The sequence below is a fragment of the Podarcis filfolensis genome, assembly GCF_964270895.1.
Source record: "Podarcis filfolensis genome assembly, chromosome: 3".
NCBI classification, from domain to species: Eukaryota; Metazoa; Chordata; class Lepidosauria; order Squamata; family Lacertidae; genus Podarcis; species Podarcis filfolensis.
The window spans coordinates 119,050,668-119,068,102 of record NC_139606.1 but is presented as its reverse complement, the minus strand read 5'-3'; the positions used below and the strand labels follow the sequence as shown (position 1 = coordinate 119,068,102).

Sequence of the window (17,435 nt, the reverse complement as noted above, 5' to 3'; positions counted from 1 at the left end):
ACCTGTGTCGAGTGCCTCCCCTTCTGTGGTTTCCAGCCGCTGGTATTCAGAAGCATTTCTAGTGCCAGTGTGGTGTAGTGGTTAAGAGCGGTTGTCTCGTAATCTGGTGAACCGGGTTCGCGTCTCCGCTCCTCCACATGCAGCTGCTGGGTGACCTTGGGCCAGTCACACTTCTCCGAAGTCTCTCAGCCCCACTCACCTCACAGAGTGTTTGTTGTGGGGAAGGAAGGGGAAGGAGAATTTGAGCCGCTTTGAGACTCCTTAAAGGGAGTGAATGGCGGGATATCAAATCCAAACTCCTCTTCTTCTTCTTCTACCTCCTGCCATGGAGCCAAAGCACAGCCATTCTGCATGTTGTTGTTGTGGGTATTTGTATGTCTTGATAGACAATGGAGCGCACCTCCAGGGGTGAAGTCATACAACTGCGTTAGCAGCAGCAGACTGACCTCCTGCAAGCCTGGGCAGTGTGCCTGGAGGTCCTGGGCTTCCCAAATGACCCTCCTCTCAGCCTGGCTGATGTGGTCCATAGGAAAGCAGAACAAGAAGGTTGGCACCAGCTTGGCTGCCGGAAGGAGCGTACAAGGCGCCATCCAACCCCCTTATGGACTCCATTCCGGATTTGTGTAAGGTTTACTCCTTAGCCTTTTCCTCTCCTGAAGATGTCCTGAGTTTTCCTTCTCCCAGGTGGATGATCCCCAGCTTCCCCTCCCATTCTGGCTAATAGCCATTGATGGCCCTTTCCACCCTGGAGTTGTCTAATCCTGGCCCCCCTTGCCTAATGCTGCTCTAGATCTTTGCCCCCTGACTCCCACAGGCTTCTTCTGCAACTCCCCAGCCCCTAGGACTCCCCAGCTGAAAGGACGACCCAAAGGAGCGGCCAGGCACAGACCAGGACTGCCCTTTGCCCCCTATCTCTCCCCCTTCCCCATTGAAAAAAAATTGCTTTGTGCATGCCATCACTCTCTGATCAGAGACTTCGGTCCAGCAATGTTTGCAACATGCTCCTTAGTCATTTCAAAGATGTTTAATGCCTTCCTATTTTATGTTGGGTCTGTGCGTGAGCCGGTGGTGGTGGGGAAGGGAGATAAAAATATCCTTCTCCCCCCCCCCCCGCTCGCCGTCATTTCAATGACGTCCCACCTCTCCTGTGGGGCAGCGTTGGGGCAGGGGGAGGGGGGCCCGCCTTGCCAGCGTTGCGCTTCTGTGCCGCGAATTAATTACCACGTAGCGGGGCTGATCAGCTTTCCCCCAGACCAGATTTCGATTTGTGTGCCGTCAAGTAGAAAATTAACATGGACACAGGCCAGAAATGCTGAATGCCTGAGTGGGCACTGCAGCCGCCGGGTCTGGGAAGGAGGGGAGGACTCCGGGAAGCGATGACGTCCGAGCCGGCTGTCCCTTCGTTGGCCAGCTCCTTTGAGAAACAAAAGGGGGAAATTGAGCTGCGGCAAGACTGAGGACTCAGCTCTCCTTCCTGCCATTGAACCTCGGAATATCTGTAGCTCGGTCGGCCGAGCATGAGCCTCTTAATCTCAAGGGTTGTGGGTTTGAGCCCCACGCAGGGCAAGGGGTTGGACTGGATGACCCTTGCAGCCTCTTCCAGCATGGCAATTCTATGGTTCTGTGTTTGTTTTGGGGGGCGGGGGACAGAGAGAGCCATGCTGCACACACACAACCTCTCTGTTGGAAGAAATACAGTGGTACCTCAGGTTAAGTACTTAATTCGTTCCGGAGGTCTGTTCTTAACCTGAAACTGTTCTTAACCTGAAGCACCACTTTAGCTAACGGGGCCTCCCACTGCTGCCGCACCGCTGGAGCACAATTTCTGTTCTCATCCTGAAGCAAAGTTCTTAACCCGAGGTAATATTTGTGGGTTAGCGGAGTCTGTAACCTGAAGCGTATGTAACCTGAAGTGTATGTAACCCGAGGTACCACTGTATGCCTCATATTGTTGTTTAGTCATTTCTGACTCTTTGTGACCCCCTGGGCCAGAGCACACCAGGCCCTCCTGTCTTCCACTGCCTCCCGCAGTTTGGTCAAACTCATGCTGGTAGCTTCGAGAACACTGTCCCACTATCTCGTCCTCTGTCGTCCCCTTCTCCTTGTGCCCTCCATCTTTCCCAACATCAGGGTCTTTTCCAGGGAGTCTTCTCTTCTCATGAGGTGGCCAAAGTACTGGAGCCTCAGCTTCAGGATCTGTCCTTCCAGTGAGCACTCAGGGCTGATTTCCTTAAGAATGGAGAGGTTTGATCTTCTTGCAGTCCATGGGACTCTCAAGAGTCTCCTCCAGCCCCAGAATTCAAAAGCATCAATTCTTCGGCGATCAGCTTGTTTATGGTCCAGCTCTCACTTCCATACATCACTACTGGGAAAACCATAGCTTTAACCATATGGATTTTTGTCAAAGGTGATGTCTCTTATGCCTCATAAGAACATGCAAAGACCCCTGCTGGATCCGGCCAATGGGAGCCCATCTAGTCCAGCATGCTGTTCTCACGGCGGCCAACCACAGGCCTCTGGTGAACCTGTGAGCAGGATTCGAATCCAAGAGCAACCCTCCCCTCCTGTGCTTTCTAGCAACTGGGATTCAGAAGCATCGCCGACAATGGCCATGAAAGTGGAGCATAGCCACTGTGGCTCGGAGCCATTGATAGCCTTAACTTCCAGTCCTCTTTTTAAAGCCATCCAGCACGGGCTCCTGTGGGAGGGAGTTCCATAGTTCAACTATGCATTGTGTAAAGGAGCGTTGCCTGAAACCCTGGAGAGACATTGCTGTCTATCAGGGTTGACGAACTGCGAGGCTTCCTTCCTGCTGAATCCGTCCCTGTGACTCCCCATGGAATGACAAAGCACACCTGCAGTTGCCTCACTCCTCACTGTCCCTTCTTCCCAGTACTGGCTTTCCAGGGCCTCCTCTGCTTGACAGATTATTATTATTATTATTATTATTATTATTATTATTATTATTATTTTAAAATTATTAATTTTATTAGTATTCTTCACACAACAACAACAAAAAATAACAAAACACAAAACACAAAAACAAGCATACAAAAAAATTCCAAATCTTGCAAATTAATAATATAAACACTAAAAAGAAAAACAAACATTGACTTCCACCAATCCCACAGCACCGCCTTTACATCTCATTGTGTCTTCCTGTTTTCCTTGTCATCTCTATCCTAGCATCTAGATATAAATCCCTCTTTCTTATCCTTTGACTTCACAAGGTTATTCCAGACTCAGCCAGATTTCTGTCCTCGAACCTTGGCTTTTAAGGTATTCATTTAGGCACTCCCATTCCTTTTTCACTTCGCTTTTGGGCTTTTCTTATTATATCTGTCAATCTGGCTAATTCTGAATATTCTGAAAGCTTGCATAACCATTCTCCCCTAGTGGGTAACTGATTCCCTTTCCAATACTTAGCCACCAGGATTCTTGGCTGCAGACGTCGTGTATAAGAAAAATTTAGTTTTAAAATGGGGGATCAAACCTGGGGTCTTCTGCAGGCGGAGCAGATGTCCTGCTATCACACCCCTTTTCCTCTCGTAGACCTGCAGTATGGTGTAGTGGTTAGAGTGTTAGGCTAGTGCCTGGGGAGACATGGGTTCAAATCCCTGCACGGCTCACTGGGTGAGCTTGGGCCAGTCACTGCCTCTCTTAACCTGGCCTACCTCACTGGTGTGGGGATTAAATGGGGGCGGGGGGAGGACCATATACTCTAGGCCAGCAGTTCTCAACCTGTGGGTCCCCAGATGTTGTTGGACTACAGCTTCCATCATCCCTGAGCTCTGGCCTTGCTTAGCAAGGGGTGATGGGAGTTGTAGTTCAACAACATCTGGGGACCCACTGGTTGAGAAAGGCTGCTCTAGGCTTTCCCAAACTTGGCTCCCCTGATGTTTTCGGACTACAACTCCCATCATCCCTAGCTAGCAGGACCAGTGGTCAGGGATGATGGGACTTGTAGTCCGAAAACAGCAGGAGACCCAAGTTTGGGAGACCCTGATATTCGCCATCTTGAGCCTCTTTGAAGTGGACTAAAGGTAAAGGGTCCAGTCCATTAGGTCCAGTCGTGGCTGACTCTGGGGTTGTGGCGCTCATCTCGCTTTATTAGCTGAGGGAGCCGGCGTACAGCTTCTGGGTCATGTGGCCAACATGACTAAGCCGCTTCTGGCGAACCAGAGCAGTGCACGGAAACACTGTTTACCTTCCCGCCGGAGCGGTACCTATTTATCTACTTGCACTTTGACGTGCTTTCGAACTGCTAGGTTGGCAGGAGCAGGGCCAAGCAATGGGAGCTCACCCCGTCGTGGGGATTTGAACCGTCGACCTTCTGATTGGCAAGTCCTAGGCTCTGTGCTTTAACCCACAGCGCCACCTGCGTCCCTTGAAGTGGACTAGAAATGCAATAAATAAAAGGCAAATAAATAGAAATAAACTCCCTCTGTAAGAAGGAAGAGCTAACGATGGAAACGTATGGTATGGATTTTGAAATGGCAAACAGTTTACGCTCGAATTTTCTACTTCATTAAAAGGGAGCTTAACGATCAGCATCCTGACATTAATATTTGGGCGTCGGGGAGGCTGGGCGCTCTGCCCATCTGCAGGCTAATTCCATCTCACTTAGGCTTTTTGTTTTATTTTGGTGGGGGTGGGGGGGCTGCCATCAGCACCGCTCCGGACGCATCCATTAGGTTTCCTTTTGTACCATTGGAAACAATCTCGGAGCCACCACAGAGCTCCAGATGGAGCGATTACATCTCATTGGTCTCCTAGAGAGACAGCGATATTTCATTAATGACTCCGCAGCCGCTCCGCCTCACCCCAGCTGCATCGGTTGGGGGGTGGGAGTTGCTGCTGCAGTAGGGAAAAAAGGAAGAGGAGGATAAGGGAGGCTAGAATCATAGAACTGTAGAGTTGGAAGGGACCCCATGGGTCATCCAGTCCACCCCCTGCAACACAGGAATTGCAGCTAAAGCATCCATGACAGATGGCAATCCAAGCTCTGCTTTAAAACGGCTCAGCCCAGAAGGATCGTCTCCACCCCCATCATTCTGCCCGGACGCTGAGGACCAGCTCCGAGGGCCTTCTGGCGGTTCCCTCATTGCGAGAAGCAAAGCTACAGGGAACCAGGCAGAGGGCCTTCTCGGTAGTGGCACCCGCCCTGTGGAACGCCCTGCCACCAGATGTCAAAGAGAAAAACTACTACCTGACATTCAGAAGACATCTTAAGGCAGCCCTGTTCAGGGAAGTTTTTAATGTGTGACATCTTAGTGTATTTTTGGTCTTTGTGGAAGCCGCCCAGAGTGGCTGGGGAAACCCAGCCAGATGGCGGGGTACAAAAAATAAATTATTATTATTATTATTATTATTATTATTATTATTATTATTAAAAACCTTCCTCAGTCAAACATACCTTACTGTCAGAAAGTTTTTCCATATACAGTGGTACCTCTGGATGCAAACGGGATCCGTTCCGGAGCTCCGTTCACATCCAGAGCAGAACTCAACCCGCATCTGCGCATGCGTGGCTTGCGATTCGCCGCATCCGCGCATGCGTGTGACATGGTTTTGGGTTTCCCCCCCCAAAAAAATTTTTTTTATTCATTTTATAACACAAATAAACAACACAAACAGAAAAACAAACAATACAGATTCTTATCTTATCCTTATTTTTTCTAAACATTGTTAGGTGGGCTTCCCCAAGTCCCCCCCTATCTGATTTTCATTTTACCTCATATTTAGCAGTTTACATACCATAATTTCTAACCATTTTTTTTTAATCACACTTACTTTAGCCATGAAACACCTTCACATTTGTGGACATGTGAGAAAATGAAAAAAAAAAGGGATATGATTTACAATGAATTGAAAAAACTGTTCAAATACACTTTCCCCAAAAAAGCTTTTTTGCTGGGATTGATAGGAGATGAAATAAGGAAAGCAGACCAGAGATTATTCATGTGTGCTGCGACTGCCACCAGAATCTTAGTAGCCCAAAAATGGAAAACTCAGGAATTGCCAACATTAGAGGAGTGGCAGGCAAAAATGGTTGAATATGTGGAATTAGCAAAACTGACCCCCAGGATCCGTAACCAAGAGGAAACAAAGTTCAGAAGAGAGTGGAGTAAATTTGTGGAGTGTATAAGTAATACCTGTAGAAGTTTAAAGACTGTAGTAGGATTAAAATAAATCTTACGATGTGAATAGGATGCTATCAAGAACCTGCAAAAAATGAAGATTAATATGAAAGCCTGCTTGCTGAATGGAGGGAAGACTGTGCTCGATAGAACATTGAGAAAATAAGTGGACATATGATTGTAGAACTTTAGTGTATTTATTTTGTTTTGTTTATGTTGAAGAAAAGTCAATAAAAAGCATTTAAAAAATAAAATAAAAGAGGATTGGGCAAATTCATGGAAGAGGAGAGGGCTATCGATGGCTACTACCCAGGCTACTACCAGAATTCAAAAGCATCAATTCTTCAGCGATCAGCCTTTTCTGTGGTCCAGCTCTCGCTTCCATACACCACTACTGGGAAAACCATAGCTTTAACTATACGGACCTATATAACTATACGGATATAGGACACAATATAGATTTTAACCTCTGGGAAAAACCTTGGAAATATGAGGCATACAGTGGTACCTCGGGTTACATACGCTTCAGGTTACAGACTCCGCTAACCCAGAAATAGTGCTTCAGGTAAAAAACTTTGCTTCAGGATGAGAACAGAAATCGTGCTCCGGCAGCATGGCAGCAGCAGGAGGTCCCATTTGTTAAAGTGGTGCTTCAGGTTAAGAACAGTTTCAGGTTAAGAACAGACCTCTGGAACGAATTATGTACTTAACCCAAGGTACCACTGTAATGGAAGATAAATAAACTGTTGGATTCTGGTAGTGAACCCTGCATATTATTTAAAATCTCAGTGGGGCTGCGTGCTTAGACCTTGGGCGAACCATCTTCAGATGGTTGTGATTGTTCCACACAGTTCTCTGGGTGGACCCTGAGCTTCTCGCTGCCAAACAACCCTAAACCTCAGCGGGGGTGTTATGGTAAGATGAGTTGCCCAGTGCGCACAGCACTTTGTATGCTGACATGATAGAGAATAAGTTCCCAGTGTGGTGGCTGCAGTGTGCATGTGCCGGTGGTGGTAGCCCTTGCACCTGTTCTGTCCTCTCCTGTGGGGTAAGAAAACACTCTGCAGTGATGGGGATATGGTAGCATTCCCCCTCGCAGGGAGTCTTCTCTTCTCATGAGGTGGCCAAAGTACTGGAGCCTCAGTTTCAGGATCTGTCCTTCCAGTGAGCACTCAGGGCTGATTTCCTTCAGAATGGATCGGTTGGATCTTCTTGCAGTCCATGGGACTCTCAAGAGTCTCCTCCAGGACCAGAATTCAAAAGCATCCATTCTTCGGCGATCAGCCTTCTTTATGGTCCAGCTCTCACTTCCATACATCACTACTGGGAAAACCATAGCTTTAACTATACGGACCTTTCTCGGCAAGGTGATGTCTCTGCTTTTTAGGATGCTGTCTAGGTTTGCCATCGCCTTTCTCCCAAGGAACAGGCGTCTTTTAATTTTGTGTCTGCTGTCACCATCTGCAGTGATCATGGAGCCCAAGAAAGTAAAATCTCTCACTGCCTCCATTTCTTCCCCTTCTTTTTGCCAGGAGGCCCAGTGGCCATGATCTTAGTTGTTTTGATGCTGAGCTTCAGACCATATTTTGCGCTCTCCTCTTGGATTCTGGTAGTGAACCCTGCATATTATTTAAAATCTCAGCGGGGCTGTGTGCTTAGACCTTGGGCAAACCATCTTCAGATGATTATGATTGTTCCACACAGTTCTCTGGGTGGACCCTGAGCTTCTCACTGCCTAACAACCCTAAACCTCAGTGGGGTTGTTAGGGTAAGATGAGTTGCTCATTGTGCACAGCACTTTGTATGCTGACGTGATAGAGAATAAGTTCCCAATGTGGTGGCTGCAGTGTGCATATGCCGGTGGTGGTAGCCCTTGGCCCTTTTCTGTCCTCTCCTGTGGGGTAAGAAAACACTCTGCAGTGATGGGGATATGGTAAGATTCCCCCTCGCAGAAGCTGAGGTCCCCGCATTGCAGAAGGTTAGACTTAAATGATGCTTGGGATCTCTTTCGACCCCACAGTTCCATGATTCTATTAAAAGCATCCTCTTCCACATATTGAATGAGAATTCCACAGGAGTGGCAAGGATCCTAATTGCTAAAAACTGGAAAAAAGAAACTGTGCCAACAAAAAAGGAATGGCAAGATAGAGTATATTGAACTGGCTAGATTAACAGAGGCAATTAGAGATCACACTAGACAAGAGTTTCAAAAAGCATGGGGGAAATGCACAGAATACTTCACAAAACAGTGCCCTAAAATACATACCTGGACTTGTTTCGATTAACGTCTGCAGAAGACTTTGTTATAATTAGAAAAAGCTTAATAATTATTCATAAAGGAAACAGTTTATAAGAAGTAAGTAAGGAGACCAGATACAGAATAAAAGAAGTCTTTTATTTGGTTGTTTGTATTGTTGTATGTTATGCTCACTGTATGTTATGTTCATGTTTAATGAGGGTGGATTTGTGTATTGGGGGGGGGGTTTGTGTTATGTTGTAAATAAAATCCCAATAAAAATTATTTTAAGAGAGAGAGAGAGAATTGCGGCAGCAAAGACGCAGAAAAGGGTAATAGGATGCCCTTTTCATTGACCGCCACTTTTTGCCTGATGCTCTTATGTGCGTCACTCAGAGAGGCGAATATACCTAACTCTCAGCTAAGTCTGCATTTTGCTGAACCGCAAGATTCTGAGACCTTGGATGAGCAAGGCATGAACAAAACTCAAGGCAGGCATAGCTTGAGCCTTCCCAGGAGCGACGGTTTGCTTGGAGGGTTTGTCGTGACCCAGCAGGGATCCCGAAATTTTGGCGGCTGCACTTCCCAGAGGCAGCCTGACCGACTGGAGTGCAGTCCAGTGGTCAACATTGCAATGCCCGGTCTCCTCCCTGCGTAAAAATCCCAAGGAATGGATTTCGGGGCATATGATACAAATGAGGAACTTGCAGCCTATTCTTCTTCCAGAGCTACAGTGCCCAGAGCTCCCTGGGAAAAGAGATAGATTGCTCAACATGTCTAGGAATCGTAGCTCTGGGAAGAGAATGGTGGGGGGGGGGCGCGTATCTGCTAAAAACTCTTAATGAACTACAGCTCCCCGATGAAGTTGAGTTTTGGAAGATCCAGCATGGGTAATAGGAAGTACTTCACAGAAGCCTGGGAATTTTGTGCGGAGGTCCTGGGCTGCCCAGAAGAGAATACAGTGGTACCTCAGGTTCTGTTCTCATCCTGAAGCAAAGTTCTTAACCTGAAGCATTATTTCTGGGTTAGCGGAGTCTGTAACCTGAAGCGTATGTAACCTGAGGTACCACTGTACAGCCCACTCACCCTCAGCCTCTTTTTTTTAAAAAATAATAATATTTATTAACAGTTTAAAGACTACAAAAGAAAGAAAAAGAATTAAACAAAACAATACAATACAATACAAAAACAAAGACACTACATAACACTAACACTAAAACATTGAATTAACAAAACAAAACAAAAACAATTTAAAACACATCCAATAATTTCAATATCTTATCTTTCATTCACTTGTTTCAACGACCTCCTCACACCTCCCTTTTTTGTGTTCCACTTCAATTAACTGTTTCAGCAATTCCTTTCCATCTTCCTCTGTTTTCTGTCCTATAATTTATCTTAACATGTTCTAACCTTATTTTTTCCCTTTAATACATTAATAATCTATTTGTACTTAGTTCCTTATAACATTTCTACTAAAGCCATATAACTTCATTCCAACATTTTTCTAACATTCATTGATTTTACGGTATTTCTGTAAATAGTCTTTAAACTTTTTCCAGTCTTCTTCCACCGATTCTTCTCCCTGGTCTCGGATTCTGCCAGTCATTTCCGCCAGTTCCATATAGTCCATCACACCCCCAGCCGCACTGGTGTGGTCCAAAGGAAAGCAGAGCAATACATTGGACACCAGCTTGGCAGCAGGAGTTGTCAGAAAGAGGCATACAAGGTGCCATCCAACCGCCTTAAGGACTGCACTCCAGATTTGTGTAGGGTTTACTCCTTAGCAACAACAAACAAACCTATGGTCACGTAAAGCATACTCAATAAACACATGAGATGTAACCGGCTGTGTTCTTAGATAAATAAGATACACTATTCATAGTATAGGGACGCGGGTGGTGCTGTGGGTTAAACCACAGAGCCTAGGACTTGCCGATCAGAAGGTCGGCGGTTCGAATCCCCGCGACGGGGTGAGCTCCCGTTGCTCGGTCCCTGCTCCTGCCAACCTAGCAGTCAAAAGCACGTCAAAGTGCAAGTACATAAATAGGTACCACTCTGGCGGGAAGGTAAACGCCGTTTCCGTGCGCTGCTCTGGTTCGCCAGAAGCGGCTTAGTCATGCTGGCCACATGACCTGGAAGCTGTATGCCGGCTCCCTCGGCCAGTAAAGCGAGATGAGCGCCGCAACCCCAGAGTCGTTCGCAACTGGACCTAATGGTCAGCGGTCCCTTTACCTTTACCTATGGATTTAATTAAGGGACGCGGGTGGCGCTGTGGTCTAAACCACTGAGCCACTTGGGCTTGCCGGTCAGAAGGTCGGTGGTTCAAATCCCTGCGACGGGGTGAGCTCCCGTTGCTCGGTCCCTGCTCCTGCCAACCTAGCAGTCAAAAGCACGTCAAAGTGCAAGTAGATAAATAGGTACCACTCTGGCGGGAAGGTAAACGGCGTTTCCGTGCGCTGCTCTGGTTCGCCAGAAGCGGCTTAGTCATGCTGGCCACATAACCCGGAAGCTGTATGCCGGCTCCCTCGGCCAATAAAGCGAGATGAGCGCCGCAACCCCGGAATCAGCCACAACTGGACCTAATGGTCAGGGGTCCCTTTACAAGTTACTTCTGTTGAAATTTACCATTTGATACTATGAATAGTATATCTTATTTATCTAAGAACACAGCCGGTTACGTCTCATGTGTTTATTGGGTTTACTCCTTAGCCTTTTCTCCGCCCAAATATATCCCTCAAGGCAGTGGGTACAGGTTGTTCATCAGGGTTTACTCCTGAAGCCTTTCTCACTGCCGTAAGGCACTGGAAGCTAACCCCAGAGTTTTCTTTTCCCTAGATGGGCTCCCTTTCCAGGTGGACACGCCCAACCTGCCCCTCGCTTCCCTGTACAGTGCAGGCGCAGAAACCACCTTCTTGACCCACTCTCGGTCTCATCCACTCAACCTGGCGGAGCCTGTCTTTACACACAGGGGAAGCCCTCAGCTCACCAAGGGCTTGAGATCCATCGGCTGCGTGCACCTGGTTTAGCCAGCCAGTCGAAGCTGTAGGTACTGTATTTTTAGCTCTATAAGATGCACTTTTTCCCTCCTAAAAAGTAAGGGGAAATGTGTGTGTGCGTCTTATGGGGCGAATGCAGGCTGCGCGGCTAAGCCAGAAGCCCTAACAGCGAGAGTTTGGATTTGGATTTGATATCCCGCTTTATCACTACCCTAGGGAGTCTCAAAGCGGCTCACATTCTCCTTTCCCTTCCTCCCCCACGACAAACACTCTGTGAGGTGAGTGGGGCTGAGAGACTTCAGAGAAGTGTGACTGGCCCAAGGTCACCCAGCAGCTGCATGTGGAGGAGCGGGGAAGCAAACCCGGTTCCCCAGATTACGAGTCTACCGCTCTTAACCACTACACCACGCTGCTCTTCTGGCTTTGGGGATAGCCACGCAAAGCCTCTTGAGTGCAGCGGGAGTGCTCCTGCCTCTTCGCTCAACAGGCTTTGCGTTGCTTTCTTGTTTCTTGTTTTCCTCCTCTAAAAACTAGGTGCGTCTTACGGTCGGGTGCGTCTTATAGAGCGAAAAATACAGTAAACTATGGAGGAGGCAGTGATGGCCACCAACTTGGATGACTTTAGAAGAGGATTAGACAGATTCACGGAGGAGGAGGAGACTATGGGTGGCTGCTAGCCAGGATGAAAACCACAGGAGGGGGAGAGTTGGCCATGAGGTCGTATCCTGCCTGCTGTGGGCCTGGTCCTTCTTATGTTCTTAGAATTCTTTAGTGGGAATGCCATTTGCTGTAATGGGTGTTGCGAATGTGGCCTAAGAGGGAGGAAGCTGAGCGTTCGTTGCCACGCCTTGGGTTTGTAACTAAGATGGAAGTTCGGGGCTGGCTGAAGCTGGGCCGAGTTTGGCGAGGCAGCGCCCTCTCTGCCCTGACCGATCAGCCTCCACCGGGATAAAGCTCTCGAACAAACTTCCCGCGAGGGGTCCTGGAAGCCTCTGTGCTGCTTTCAGCCCGGCAGGGGGGGGTGCAGCTGTTGTTTATCCTGTAATGGTTCTGCCTCTCCGCTGGACGCTAACGGAGAGCCGCCGTTCCTCGCAAGCGGGGCTTAGCCAAGATTTGAGCGCGGCAGGATCTGATTAAGGAGCAGAGGAGAGGAATAGGAGGGAGGGAAGGAGGCTTTGTGGGAAACAATTGTGTTTTGCAAATCCCCTTCCCACGCAAGGAGTGGGTGGGGGGGAAATTAATTGTGGCCTCCGAACGCAGAAGTGCTTCTGGAGTGGAGATAAAGGATGAGCTGTGCGGGCTCCGGAGAGGCCAGCCGGCGCTCGGGACTGCGACCGAGCCTCTTCAGTCCTCCGTAATGATCTGGGTTCCTTCCACAGATTTACCACTCCTTCGCTTTTGTTCAAAAAACGAGAGGTGAATCCGGGTTCAAGTCTCTCCCTCTCCCACCGCCCGGTTCATTTCATTTCCCCTAGCCTCAGTGGAAGCCTGGAATGTGCATTCGAATGTTTTGCAGTTAAAAAAGAGGGCACCTTTTCTTGCAAACGGAAGGCGGGTGGGTGTTTTTGCATATGGAAGCCTGAACTGTGGTAGGGTGCATTCTTCTAGGCACAGAAAGCCACAGGTTCAGTTCCCAGTTTTAAAAGATCTTGGGGGGCAGGGCAGATCTGGGGAGTGCCTTTGCCAGTCAGAGTAGAGCTGCATGCACCCCCACTTGGCGCCTTCCAGCTGTTTGGCACTACAACTCCCGTCAGCCGCAGCCAGCACCGTTGTGGTCCGAAACAGCTGGAAGGCAGCAGGCTAGGGAAGACTGGAGTACCGTAGAATCGTTGCAAGGGACCCCGTGGGTCATCTAATCCAACCCCCTGCTATGCAGTAGACATTACTAAGTTGGATTTGCATATTGGGAGCAGCAACGGAAGAGGTCAGATGGGCCAGATGCCGTGCTGATTCCAAACTGACTTATCTTCAGCTTGAGGAAATAATCTCAAGTAAGTTGGGATGGTCTCTATCAGGCATAAGAAACTCGGCCCTCCAGATGTTTTGGTACTACAATTCCCATCATCCCTGACCACTGGTCTTGTTAGTTATGGATGATGGGAGTTGTAGTCCCAAAACATCTGGAGGGCCGAGTTTGCCTCTGCCTGGTCTCTGTGGAGCATCTCTTGAGACACCCTATATGCAAGTTGGGATACTGTCACAGAGCATGCCTGTTAGTACACCACACAGTTCAAAGTTGGAATTACCTGATTATTGGCAAAAACACCATCTCCGTAGACTCGGCTAAGGTTCAGACCTAATGAGCACAGCAGCTCATTCCCTGTGGGTCTTGCTCCCTGAAGTCAGTTGCCGAGACTGAATGTCCCCTCCTCCCCACAGCCGTCTAAGTCTCCTCCTCTCCAGGGCTTTTTCCAAGCAAGAGGAGACTGTGCCTGCATGAAGCCAACCCCTCCTCTGCCCTTTTCATGCCTCTTCTGGCACTGGGAGATGGGTGCAAGGGAGCTTGTTGCGGCAGGAGGGGGAGATCCCCGTGACTCTTTCCCCGCCTGACTCATCTCTGCCCCTTGGTCTGCCTGCTCTCCTACTTCTTCTTCTTCTGCCTCTGATTCTGAACTTTGTCAGTGTTTGTAAAAAAAAAAAAAAAAGGAAAGGGTTCTGACCTCCCTTTGTCTCCTCAGCCTGGTCCACAGACCCTTGTTGGCATAAAAGAGTCCACAAGAATATCCTTGCAGAGTACTTTCTGCTTTTATTCTTAAAAGTTTTTGTGCAAAAGCGACTGACCAACTGTACACACCAACATTACCAGCTTTCACTAACTAACCAACCAACCAACCCAACAACAAACGTAACATTTCTCACTCTATATATACAACCCAGTGCAGGCCGCTGACTCATGCTGGCCCAGCTTTTTAAGCATTAAAGAAACAGCGGCCATTTTAGCCGTGGCAAACTTCTCTCTGCCACCGACTCTCCCAGCTCACTAAGCCCTGTTACTGTCGGAATCTTCATTCGACCGAGCTGATAAAGCTCATCCTTCTCCGGCCGAGTCCTTCGGAATTGCCCTCCGACGATAATTAACGACCTGAGCCTTTGATAAGGCTCCAGGCACATCCCCCATTCAGCAGAGAATCAAAGCAACATGCGGAAGTGATGAGATTTATGGCTCATCGCTATGCTTTATTTCTTACTACGCAGACAGAAAACACATCCTCTCTCTGTGAAAGGCAGGGAGCAACTGAACAACAAAGGGACAGGAAACCAGTACGTCACATCCATCACCCGTGAGACTGTTAGTTTCTGTTTCCTCACTGTGCAGCTGCTTGCAGTCACAGGACTGTGTTTACATTCCAGAGTCCAGATACTGTTGGAGTCTCACGGGAAAGGAAGACGGGATGTGACGTTACTGGTTTCTGGTTTCCTTTGTTCCTTTGCTTTATTTGTTCAGTTGCTCTCTGTTCTCATAGAGAGAGGATGTATATTTCTTTGCTCTCTGCATAGCTTAGTAATAAAGCATGGTGTGTAGCCCGTACCTATCTCATCCTTCCGCTGTTGTGTTGTTTTAATGCTCTGCTGGGAGGGCTCGGAGGAAGATGAGCCTTATCAGAACGGACGAACGGAGCTGAAATCCCAATAGAGTCTTCCAACAGTATGGAATGTCTCTGGAATGTAAACAGAGTCTTGTGACTTTAAGCAGCTGCACAGTGGCAAACAGAAACTAACAGTAACCCCTTCTGCTTCCGACGTCTCCTTTCCCAGTCTCCTCCCTCTTCTCCCTCTGACCGCTCATCACTGTCCCACCACCACTCCCCGGGCTCTGATCCTTCTTCCCTTGGTGCTTCCCCAACCAGCTCCTCCCACCGTTCCTCTGCGTCCAACCAGTCCATGACGGATACCCTCCATGGAGCATCTTTTCTTGCACAGTCTCCTTGCACTGACCCATTTCCCCACTTTTGCTTACAGGTGTGGGCACCAGGGACTACTACAGGAAGATCGGCTACGAACTGGAAGGGCCCTACATGGTGAAAAGGCTGGACTGAGAGAGACGGGCGGAGCTGGGAGCATTCAAGGTCGTGTCTTTGAACCTCGGTCCTCTTGAGGCCTCCAGGCAGAAGGGAAATGGCAACCTCCTGCTGCAAAAGCCTAGTCTCTGGGAGCACAGCCGCCTGCAATTTGAAACCTGCCTTTTTGCACTCAGTGGTGTCCCATTTTACAACGGGATGGTTTCCCCCCTATTTCTAATGAACAATCACCCTTTTTAAAACAATTCTATGCTTTGTATTGGTTTTCATACATGAACACCTGCTATTATCAGCAGGGGCCTTCAAGAGGACTAGGACCTTGAGGTGGAGATCTTTTATCAACTTGCCTTGGGCTGAAGAGTGCGTACATTCGCCATTTTTTTTTTCCTCTGCCAGGGAGCACTTAAGAGGATAATTTTGCTTGCGTGCACCTTGCTCTCTTGAAGCTGTTTGCATCTGATTGGCTTTCAACCCTGCCTCTTGTCCAATTCCAGGTTGTGAGCAACCCTCACTCAGCTGCCCTCTCTGCATTGTGGGAGCTTAAGACCACTCTGGGTTTTTTTTTTTCGAGGATTCTGCCCGGTTTTAGCAGTTTGCCTTCTTTTGTTCCAACACGCTTGTCAGTGGCGCATCTTTGCCTCGTTCTTCCGCAAGGAGAGAAAGAGGCAGCAATTGTAACATGTACTGCTTCCGGAATCCCACAGTGCAGAAAATATGCAAACAGTGCCAATGTCCGTCATGGTGTCAATATCTGCAGCCTCTTCCATCAGAGGAGAGTCAGCATCATTTTACAAATGTCCCCCCTCCCCCAGGGGGCAGGGACACCAAAGAGGAGGGGATCCTAGATCCAAATGCAATAGCCTCTCCTGGATGATGTAAGCTATATATTTTTTCATGCTTGCAAAAGAGCAGGACTGCTTTGTCCTCGTGCACTTAGAGCAGAGGCAGGGCCACTCCAGATTTTGTTGGGCTCAAACTCCCATCAATTACGGCTGGTGGGAGTTGTAGTGCAGCAGGTCTCTCCCCTCTTGGGTTGACGCTAAGGCTTCTCTGTGGTTTGCATTCATAGACGCCACCAAAGATGGAGATTGGAGAGCCAGCTTGTGAAAGATCTGCTCTCTGCAGCGCTCCTGCTAATAAATACCTAGGTGTGCGTTTGTTTTTTGTTGTTTGGCTGTGTCTTTACAAACTGGGAGTTGGGGATTTCACACCAGTCTCTGTGCACGAGGCAAAAACGGGTGTGCGTTCTCCTACTTTCGCTGGGGGGGGGGGCGTTTCACAAGATGCTGTGCCTCTGTGTTAAAGGGCCTTTTGCAACATCTGTTAAAGCTTCATGAACTAAGAAGAAAAAGAAGGAGTTTTATTTATAACCCGCCCTCCCCAGACAAGACCGGGCTCAGGGCGGCTATCACCAGGTATAAAAACAATTGATTAAAATACAACTTAAAAACAACATTAAAATACAACATTAAAATGCAGCCTCATTTCAGTAGAAATGCAAATCAAAAACTTTTGGGGGATGAAAACGTCAAGTCTTCACCAAGGCTAACTATCCAGACTGGTTCTACGTGGGCCAGAAAAAAGCCAGGGAAGTCCCCAAATAGGAGTTCCATCACAGAAGGAGAAAGGAAAGAGGGGAAGTGGACCAAGTTGATTCCAAGCCAAAGGCCAGGCGGAACAACTCTGTCTTACAGGCCCTGCGGAAAGAAATCAGATCCTGCAGGGCCCTGGTCTCATGAGACAGAGCATTCCACCAAGTTGGGGCCAGTGTTGAAAAGGCCCTGCCTCTGGTTGAGGCTAATCTGACTTCCTTAGGGCCCGGGACCTCTAGGGTGTTGCTATTTGTGGACCTTAAGGTCCTCCTCGGGGCATATCGGGAGAGGCGGTTGTGTAGGTACCAGGGTCCTAGGCCCTCCTCTGAACTGCCTCCACTGACAGCACAGCTTGGTTGGAACCAAGGCATCTGGGCAGGTGAGTGAGGAATCCACAGGAGGGGAAGTTGCTGGAAGTCACAGGAGAGGAGAGATGCTCTTGTGCTCAG

General features: G+C 48.4%; 1 protein-coding gene across 1 annotated transcript in view; it reads left to right on the top strand.

Annotated features, from left to right (window-relative positions):
• ELP3 (elongator acetyltransferase complex subunit 3) overlaps window positions 1-16,546 on the top strand; it is a 107,243-nt gene extending 90,697 nt beyond the window's left edge. The window contains exon 15 of the mRNA XM_083605256.1: window positions 15,336-16,546. Coding sequence (XP_083461382.1) covers window positions 15,336-15,412 — 77 coding nt within the window. The 3' untranslated portion in view covers window positions 15,413-16,546. The remainder of the gene's footprint in view (window positions 1-15,335) is intronic.
• Window positions 16,547-17,435: the final 889 nt, after the last annotated feature.